Raw genomic sequence first — 9353 nt, forward strand, 5'->3', positions numbered from 1 at the left:
GGGTATAGCACCCTAGGCTTCAGCGAGGGTGTTTTCCGTTACAGGAGACTCAATGAGAGAGAGAGGATCGGAGAACTGGGGGCACCTGAAGTCTGGGGACTGTCACCAAAGGTTCCTGACCCCGAGTAAGGCATATTCTTTCTTCTTTCCCTCTGTTTTTTATAATAGTGCTTATATGTCAGTTGAATTTACAAACACGTCTTATCCCTACGCTAGTCCCTTTGCCACGATTCACGTTGTGTCGGTTCATTTCTGAATCAACACGATGAGACTACTACTTTACTTCTTCCCCCCCCAAATAATTCCAACATGCCAATTACGCAAGATGTGATTTATTGTAGATCAGGTGACCTTTGTGGTGGTGTTGTGGTTCTGAAAGCAGTTCCCATGCTGCAAATCAGCTGTTTAATAGTTTACTCTGTTGCAAGTATTGACTCAAAATCTGCAGGCGTGTCTTTGGTCGTCTGTGTACCTTTGATCCTGAATACTACAAAACAGACTTTAAATAGCAAACTTTTATTTTTATTCAGTTCCGATGAGCATACGCCGGTAGAAGATGAAGAGGCAAAATCTAAGAGTAGTTCTTCAGACTCCAGCTCAGAAGGTATTTTGTTTTGCTTACACAGCTCGTTTCGAAAATGGGAAGCTACCAAAGCCTAGCATCTGCTGTTGTTGCTTGCAAGAGGTTCGCTGACTTTGGTAGGTGGAAGCGAGTGTGGTGGGCTCCAGTTCAAAGGAGAGCGTTGCCTTGGGAAGATCGGGAAATACATATGGAGCTAGATGATCTCTGCCTGTTCTCTAATGTTGTCTTTTAAAAACATTCTAGAGGAAAAAAAGAAAAAGAAGAAGAAAAGAAAGAAGAAAAAGCGGAAGGCGTCCAAAAGAAAACGCAGAAAACATTCTGAGGACAGCGACAGTGAGTCGGAGTCTGAGCAGAACTCCAGTGGTAAGAAAAGAGGGTTTCGGCTAATGCGCATGGTGCGAGAGCTCTCCTCCTGCTCCTCTGAACGCAAAAGCGACGCTTTTGGCTTCTGTCGCACACTTGCGGTGTTCTGAAATCACAGCGCTGCAGCATCAGTCCGGTGTTCTTTTCTTTCACTATCTTGCTGGGTTTGCAGTGCCTTTTCCTTGAGTGCTTGCGGTCTGGCCTCAGGAAATAGGATTTCTGAATTCAGCATCCATTGGGCGTCTCATGCCAGAGATATGTTCAGTATGTTCTCGTACGGAACAATACTGCAGGTGGCTTTCTCCTAACCCTTTCTCAGTATTACTTGGTACCTAAACGTCAAATCATCTCTGAGAAGCTGTGTACTAAGGCATTCTGGTGGAGGCAGTTAGTTATTCACAGTGCAGTAGACTACTTAGTTATAGCTAATCATCTCTTTTTGATAATATATATACTTTATTTTTTTCAGATGAAGATAAAAAGAAGAGCAAGAAGAAGAAAAAGAAGAACAGAAAGTAAGTTTCCAGGTTGTTGTATGTAATTCCACCCGCTTTTGACTAGAGGGCAGCACCGCTTTCTTAGCAGGTAGCGAGGAAGGCTGAGCACTCCCTTAATTAGGGCTACAAATGCTATCGAAGAATCGTAATTTGATGGATTTTCTTTAGATCTACAGAAGCATGCGGCATAGAGGACTCGCTGCAAACGTAGGGAGCTGCTTTCTAACGCTATATGAAAGGCATAACGGTGGATGTATCGTCTTTGTTTTGCTGTAAGGCGTTTTCTATGAAACAGCAACAATCTATAGGCAGACAGCCGGTCTTCCCATAGGTGGAAGTTGCCTTGAGAAACTAATGACTTGAGTATGATTCCAGACACTTTCTTTTATCTTAAATTTTGGTAAATAGCCTGTCTGTCTTTGGCTTTATTGCAGGAAGAAGTACAAGAAAAAGAAAAATAAGAAGAGCAGGAAGGAATCCAGTGATTCAAGCAGTGAGGATTCTGATGACGAAACGTTTCAAGGGGAAGATCTCTGGATTGAGAGATCAAGTAGGTTCACCTGACCTTAAACTTGGATTGAAAATTCTTGGTGTCCTTTTCGTGAATTCTTTGTTAGGTGTTGCTGACCTGTGTAATTGTTCCGATAACAAAGAACAACGGGCACAATATTAATCTTCCTCATTATTTGATTGTTGCAGAAAATACAGAAGCTGATAGCTTGATTGGACCAGAAGCTCCCAAAACTCACGCATCTCAGGATGATAGGCCTTTGAAGTGAGTAGCCAGCTCTGATGGTGCCTTGATCAAATCGAGTAAATCAAGCCTGAAGGTTACTGTTCAAAAGAACTGTTATAGCAATATGGTGTGCATCAGAGAGAAATGCTGTGCCAGAAACTCACAGACAGAAGCGGTAGTGGTGCTAGCCTTTACCCTGGCCTGAATTCAGGTGGAAAAGTCTGCTTTATGCTTTTTAGCCTTGATTCCTAGAAAATAAATTGTAAGATGCCTTTATTCTAATGCTCTGCAGTATTGTGAGTTTATAATGTCTTCACTACTGTTTAATCAGAATGGATTCAACTGGTAATTTAAGATGTTGTTGCTAGGGTTAGCCACAAGGAAGAAACAGGGCAATATGTGGGAAAGAATAAGAAAGTGCTTAAAAATGCAGCTGTAGCAAGTAGTGAACAGGGAAGCTGGATGTTTAGCTCAGGCGCTCTCTGTTCGAGACTGACTGAAATCACCGCTGCTTTTTTTTTCTTTTTAAGCTACGGACATGCCCTCTTGCCCGGTGAAGGTGCAGCAATGGCAGAGTACGTAAAAGCAGGAAAACGTATACCCCGGAGAGGTGAAATCGGCTTGACCAGTGAAGAGATCGCATCGTTTGAGAGCTCTGGTTATGTCATGAGTGGCAGCAGGTATGGTTTTGATGATGGTAATGGTTCAGTGAAATTTTCAAGAGCTGCTTCCTCTGTTGGCCGGTCGGAAGGCTGCTTCCAAGCTCTAGTTGAAAGCATGGAAGAGAAGGTGCTCTGCGTGCTTGCAATAATCTACACTAAACTCCCTGCTGCTATAGATAGATGGTGAGTTTTTTAAGGATGCTTTCTCCTCAAGAGCAAAAATTCTTTCCAGGTAATATACTTCTAATTATCTGGTATTTCAAATGAGGAAATGCTTGTGTCAGGTCGCTCAAAGCTGGTGTGTTTGGACAGCAGTGGTGATGTGCTGGCTCTTCAGTAGGAGACAAATCAAAGTGTGAGAGGATGGCTGCACTTTTTTCTCTATGAGTCCAACAGGAATTTCTCTTAAATTTTGGTGAGCCAGCAGCTGACACCCGGGGGGTGGGTGGGGCTTCCGGCTGACTGCCTGAGAACAGACACCCCCAGAAGTCAGTTTCTGTCTCTGCCACGCTCCATCCTGGGAAGGTTTGTGTGCAGTTTGGATTCTCTAGTGTAGGTATCTTTATTTATAAGCCCCTCAAAACGTTCAGATCAGTTGATGGATGGAAGCCGTGATGGGGCATTACATCCCTCTGCCCATGCTGATGTGCACAATGTTCTCCTCCGCAGACATCGCCGAATGGAAGCTGTGCGTCTGCGTAAAGAGAACCAGATTTACAGCGCAGACGAAAAGAGAGCTCTGGCATCCTTCAACCAGGAGGAGAGGAGGAAACGAGAGAATAAGATCCTTGCAAGCTTTCGAGAGATGGTCTACAGAAAGACTAAGGGCAAAGAGGAAAAATAATTCTTTGTTTGAACTGGACACCATAGATTCTACCAAGCGGGAGGTAACCTGTTCCAGTCGTGATTTGAAAAAAGCTGCAAGTGCTGCAGTGTCTCTCACCCATCAGGGCCAAGCCTCAGGAGTGGATTACTTGTATCAAGGAAACAGAGTTACTTTTGTCAGATTTTCTTGGGTGATTTGTTCACCGTCTACAAGGAATCCCTGTAAAGTGAAAGGCTACAAGGCAGGGAAGGCAGAAACAGGCAGGGAAGATTAGAGGTGGCGATGTTCTGTGCTCGCTTTGAATTGGACAAGCGGGAGGATTTGATGGGAGGACTTTGTTACCTGATGCCGATAAGTGCGATTTTTCCATTTATTTTGACTAAAGAGTGGACTGACCGTCAGAAGCAAGCTACTGGTACCAGTAGCGAAAATGAAGGAACTCCTAAGTTCCTGTTTAAGATCTCAGACTGTCTGCTTAGGTATTTTTTTCATAAGCCTTTTAGATTTTTTTTTTTCCCTCAAAACAGTTGAGTTTGGTTTGTGGTTCAAACTAGACTTGTAAATAGAAATGAGTTTGTAATTTAATACAGATGGGCTTCAGTTACTTTAAAGCAAGCAGATCGCAATTGGGGTATAAAGTAACGGTAATAGTAATAGGAGGGTCTGATCTTCAATCCACCAAAGCCCGTGGTGAAGAACTAAGTTGCTTCTTTTTCTCCTATGTTATACATAGGTATCAGAGCAGTGGGGTGCAGTGATTGGAACCCCTGGGTGTACACAGGTGGTAACAAGGACGTATCTTTCAATTTATTTGAGATTTTTTTTTTTCTATGGAAGTGTTCTAGATTAAAACCTTATTTTAACTCCCGTGGTATTTTAATTTGGTCTCTTTCAGCAGCTTTACATGGCTCTCTTTAAACTCTCTACTCAGAGGCCTACTCTGGGTGGTGCTTCTGTGATGGTTATCTCCGATTCAACTGCGTATTTCCAAGCATACCCCCCTTAGCCGCCTCTTTTTCAAATGCTTGTAAAAACGAAGCATTTTCTAGAGGGCTTTTTGTTCTCCTAAATCTCTGTGTTGTAGTTTTGGCAGCAGAGGTGTCTTCTATGTTTGTATAAAGAAAATAAAAGTCCTATAACGTTTGCCCTGGAGTTCTGCAGACCTGGTGTTCGCAAACAGCAAGTCCAGCCCAGCTGCCTCTTCCCCTTTACATTCTGGAACCTGGTTCTGTCCTGCCGTGCCCACCCATGGGACCTGCAAGGGACCGTCATGTAAAGCCAGTTGCCAGGTCAGGCCGTAGTTGATTTTGCACGGATTTAATGCTTTTTATGTATCCACAAAGTAGAAATGCTGATAAGGAAGAGCCATTCTTTCTTCATTGTGTTTAATTGATTCTCCACAAAATACCAACAGAGCGTTGGTGATGGTGAGTTGGAGCTGTTCATTAGAAAGTAGGTCTTTCCATGAGGATTATTTTATTTTCAACAATGTTCTTAAGCCACTTGTCTCTAAATTGACACTGTTCTGGCCTGGAGGATGGAATAAAAAGAGGGTAAATGGTAAGAATAATATTGAATCCAAGTTTGGCCAGCTGAGAGCTGGCCTGTATTGACAGGGCAAGCCTATCTGCTGAAAAAAAGACCACCACCTAGACCTGTGTAAACCCAGGGCAAATTCATTACGGAGAAGGCAGATGCTCATGGGTTGGCTGTCCATGCTTGTGGTGGAGTGAAGCTAATGATAAGCAGGGTCATTTGGTTTTGCGTAGCAAGATTTTGACCGCTTACTCCACCTCTCTGCTATTATTGCCAACTTATTTACATCAAGCTCCGTTTGTTTTTGGTGTGGAGAAGCTTGCTAGAACCTCCCGAGTTGTGTCGGTGATGGAAGGGTAATAACATTTACCTGTGAATCAGCCTGCTGGACTCCAGAGTGAAGAATACCTCCGCAGGCAAGGTCTGCAAGAGAGGAGAGGCAGGGCAGAGTTCACACACAGGACCTCAATAAGCAGAGGTTTTAATTAGGTGAGGGCTACTACCTACTTCTTCAAAAATAACCCGTGTATTTGTACAACATTTCTGATATGGATTAGAATAGTTTTGGTTTAAAGCCTCTGTGAGTATTCTTTTGTGAAGGCAAAGACTTCGGATGTTACAATTTTAAGCTTGTGCTAGGATATAAGGTTTCTGACCAGTGGCTATGAGCTGTTGTGCTGGTTTCGGCTGGGGGAGAGTTAATTTTCTTCACAGCAGCTAGCATGGGGCTGTGTTTTGGATTTGTGCTGGAAACAGTGCTGATAACACAGGGGTGTTTTCGTTGTTGCTGAGCAGTGCTGACACAGAGTCAAGGCCTTTTCTGCCTCTCACCCCACCCCACCAGCGAGCAGGCTGGGGGTGCACAAGAAGTTGGGAGGGGACACAGCCGGGACAGCTGACCCCAACTGACCAAAGGGATATTCCACACCATATGACGTCATGCTCAGCAATAAAACTAGAGGGGAGGTTGTGGGGAGAGGGCACTGCTCAGGGACTGGCTGGGCATCGGTGGGTTGGTGGTGAGCAATTGTTTTCATTTGCATCACTTGTCTGTCTTAGTTTTTATTTTTCTCTCTCCTGGTTATTTTTTTCCTTACAATTTGTTGTTGTTATTATTTCTTTTTTTTAATTATTAAACTGTTTTTATCTCAACCCACGAGTCATCTCACTTTTACACTTCCAATTCTCTCCCCCATCCCACCGGGGCGGGGGGGGAAGTGAGTGAGCAGCTGTGTGGTGCTTAGTTGCCAGCTGGGGTTAAACCATGATACCTGTGGACTGCTAGTTGGGTATCCGTAGCCAGTAAGTAGAAAAGCTAAGGTTCAGTATGACTAAGCGTAGATTCTGGAGGTAAAAATTTATTTCTTTTTTTTCTCTTGAGCTGCAACATATTGTACAGGTGACAAACTTCAGGCCAGTCTGGAAAGGGGTTCTGAGACAGCATGAAGAGCAGCGGGCCAGTCTCCTCCTACTGAGCCCTCATTCCGTAACTCACCTCTGCTCAGCCCTACTTACAGCTGCCCAGAGCGATTGCTGTTGCTTGGAAGGGGAAGACGGTATGAGCAGGAAAGCAGATGTGGGATCCTGCCAAATTCTCTGTTTGTCAAGTTTCTGCCAGTCTCGACAATTTGTGAACTAAACCAGCCTCCAGCTCCGTGCTCTGCCAAACGCAGACTGAGTCCAGCCCATTGCAGAGAGGAGCTGGAGGCTCTGAACAGCAGCGCTTGCGACACAGAGCCCTTCAGAGGGAAAGGACCACGGACGCTACGTGAGAGAGGCCAGAGATGTTTTAGCAGAACACAGCGTGCTGAATTCCCAGCAGCCGTTCTCCCAGGGTGACAAGGGGCTGTTACAAGGATTTAGCTGCTAGAGGAATAAATGAGCAAAGTGTAGGTCCTAGTCCTTGTGGTCTGGTAGAGATGCTTGCTGCTTGAAGGTGAAAGGAGGTAGTGAGAGCGATGGGAAGCTGGTTTGGGTTTGTACGAGATGGGAGAATGAATATCAACAGGTAATACCACAGAGCAAGAGCGAGCTGTGAAGCTTTCCTTTGCTCATTGGCACACTTCATTCTGTGTTTCTTACGGGAGTTTTCCTCGTTTGGTTTCATCTCCTCAGCAACAAAATTGGGAAGAACAACTGCAGCATTAGGTGTCTGCTTTGAAAGGCAGATGGGAGAAAAGAACCCTGAGGACCCAGGCGTAGGATTTGTGCCAAGACATGGGGAAGCATCTGAGGGGGAGCTGGTCAACAGGTTGGAAAGTGGCTTAGCAGCTGATGGGAAGGTCTTGTGCTGGAACCGCTGGGGAGGTGAGACTTGGGACACAGACCCCTGAAGAGCTCTGTGTGTGTGACAGATGAGGCCCACTCGTTTGTTGCATCTCATGCAACAAAGGAAGCTTCTTCCAGCTGCTGCTCGGGACATGCTGTAAGGTAAGCACAGCCTGAGGTGTGGTGTCAAACAGAAAAGGCCTCTTCTGAGCCCAAAAATTCTCCATGGAGAGACGCTCACCCAGGCACGACGAGTCTCACAAGAGCTGTTTGAGGCCCCTTGGTGTCTGGAAGGATTACAGCAAACCCTGCCTAAAGCAGTGCTGGTTTGCTTTTTAGCTGTCTGTGTAGTCTGGGAGAGGTGATCAAGGCTAGTGTGAGCCCTGGAAGCCTGTCTTCTCCTCTGCTTCCTCTCCTGAGCTCCACATTTTTGCCCTCTTATTTCTCATCCTCCTGATCTTCTCTTCCTGCTAGTTCTTCTGTCTCTCCAGCCAGTGCTGTAGCTGACTAGCTGCTGGTAAGTGCTTTGGGCTGGTATTTCATTGATTCCCAAGCTCTTTTCAGCCCTTCAGAAAACTGGGACCTTGACAAGCTCCTCGGGAGCCAAACCCAAGGCTGACCACATCTAGAAAGCACAAGCAGCTGGACAGCTTAATTTAACCACATCGTCTCAGAGCCTGGACACAGAGTGCCACAGAGAAGTGTCAGACGTATCTGTCCCCGCTCAGTGACACAGGCTATGAGTTGTGGTTCAGGACTACTGATTGACTATCAGAAACACTTCGTCCCAACCCAACTAATCAGCAGAGGAATTCAGATGCAAATTTCTGTGTCTGAACTTGCTGTTATTCATGCTGATGTAAATCCAGAAGAATTCTGTTTACATCAGTGTGTTTTCTTTTTCTGCAATATTATTACTTTTTCAATATGGCTACAAGCAAATAGAGGGAATTATATTACAGAGACACTCGTGCAGAGCAGAGAAACGGACTTGGTTGCAGTCAGCAGAAAACAACTTCTAGTGTTGCCGGGCATCCTCAGCTCTCGCTGCCTGCGGAACAGTAAAAGGGTACTTTGCTGCTGGCCTGGCTGCTCTTTCAGTAGACTCTGTCCAGCTGAGTAAGCCTAACTTTCCAGTCACGGGGCTGGAAATTTCTCAGAAATTTCTCTTGACTCTGCACCTTGTTCACTCTATGTGGTTATTTGTGGTTGTTCCACACCCCATGCCTCACAGTGAATCAGTGTTAATGGCAGTGACACAAGATCTGCATTTCACTCTCTCATCTGCCATACTTTAACAAGCAGACAAGTAGGAGTCATTGTTTATAGCGGATTTAGAATGTAGCAGAAGCAGGTTTTGGCTTGGCTGTATTGTAAGTTAAAACTGCTGAATATTACTGTGCTGGGAGGGAAGAATCGCAAGCTGCAGGAGATGACTGGCTATTCATGCAGACTGCTGCACAGTCAGCAGGGTTGCTACAGGGAACTACAGAAGTGGTAGTCAGCAGAAGTGGGCGCAAAAATAGGATCAGTCCTGCTGTCTTTCTGCATTTCGCTAGCGCTTATTATTACAGATGCATCCGTAATGGTAGTTTTGTGGTAGTCCTCTTGGCATTCCTTTTCTTCCTCTCACAGACTCCTGCGTAGTGTATATCAGAGTGCATAAAGTGAGGAAACCAATTCTGTCCAAAGCTTATATGCACCTGTATTGGGTTTGCATGGCGAGGTTTTGGTAGCGGGGGGGCTGCAGGGGTGGCTTCTGTGAGAAGATGCCAGAAGCTTCCACTATGTCTGATAGAGCCAGTGCCAGTTGGCTCCAAGATGGACCCGCCGCTGGCCACAGCTGAGCCAATCAGCGATGGTGGTTGGACCCCTGTGATAA

General features: G+C 45.3%; 2 protein-coding genes across 2 annotated transcripts in view; both read left to right on the forward strand.

Moving 5' to 3' along the window:
* Positions 1–5713, forward strand: NKAP (NFKB activating protein; the record flags this gene model as incomplete). Its single annotated transcript, XM_019471017.1, has 8 exons — positions 1–125; positions 531–604; positions 827–946; positions 1416–1461; positions 1878–1993; positions 2143–2218; positions 2710–2859; positions 3511–5713. Coding segments are annotated over 8 exons (882 nt in total), but the record flags the coding sequence as incomplete, so codon positions are not given.
* UPF3B (UPF3 regulator of nonsense transcripts homolog B (yeast)) overlaps positions 3950–9353 on the forward strand; it is a 15616-nt gene continuing 10212 nt past the window's right edge. The window contains exon 1 of the mRNA XM_009275372.1: positions 3950–4146. Within this exon, the coding sequence (XP_009273647.1) occupies positions 3950–4146 (197 nt within the window). The remainder of the gene's footprint in view (positions 4147–9353) is intronic.

This window comes from Aptenodytes forsteri, unplaced genomic scaffold (assembly GCF_000699145.1).
Source record: "Aptenodytes forsteri isolate BGI_AS27 unplaced genomic scaffold, ASM69914v1 Scaffold143, whole genome shotgun sequence".
Taxonomy (NCBI): domain Eukaryota; kingdom Metazoa; phylum Chordata; class Aves; order Sphenisciformes; family Spheniscidae; genus Aptenodytes; species Aptenodytes forsteri.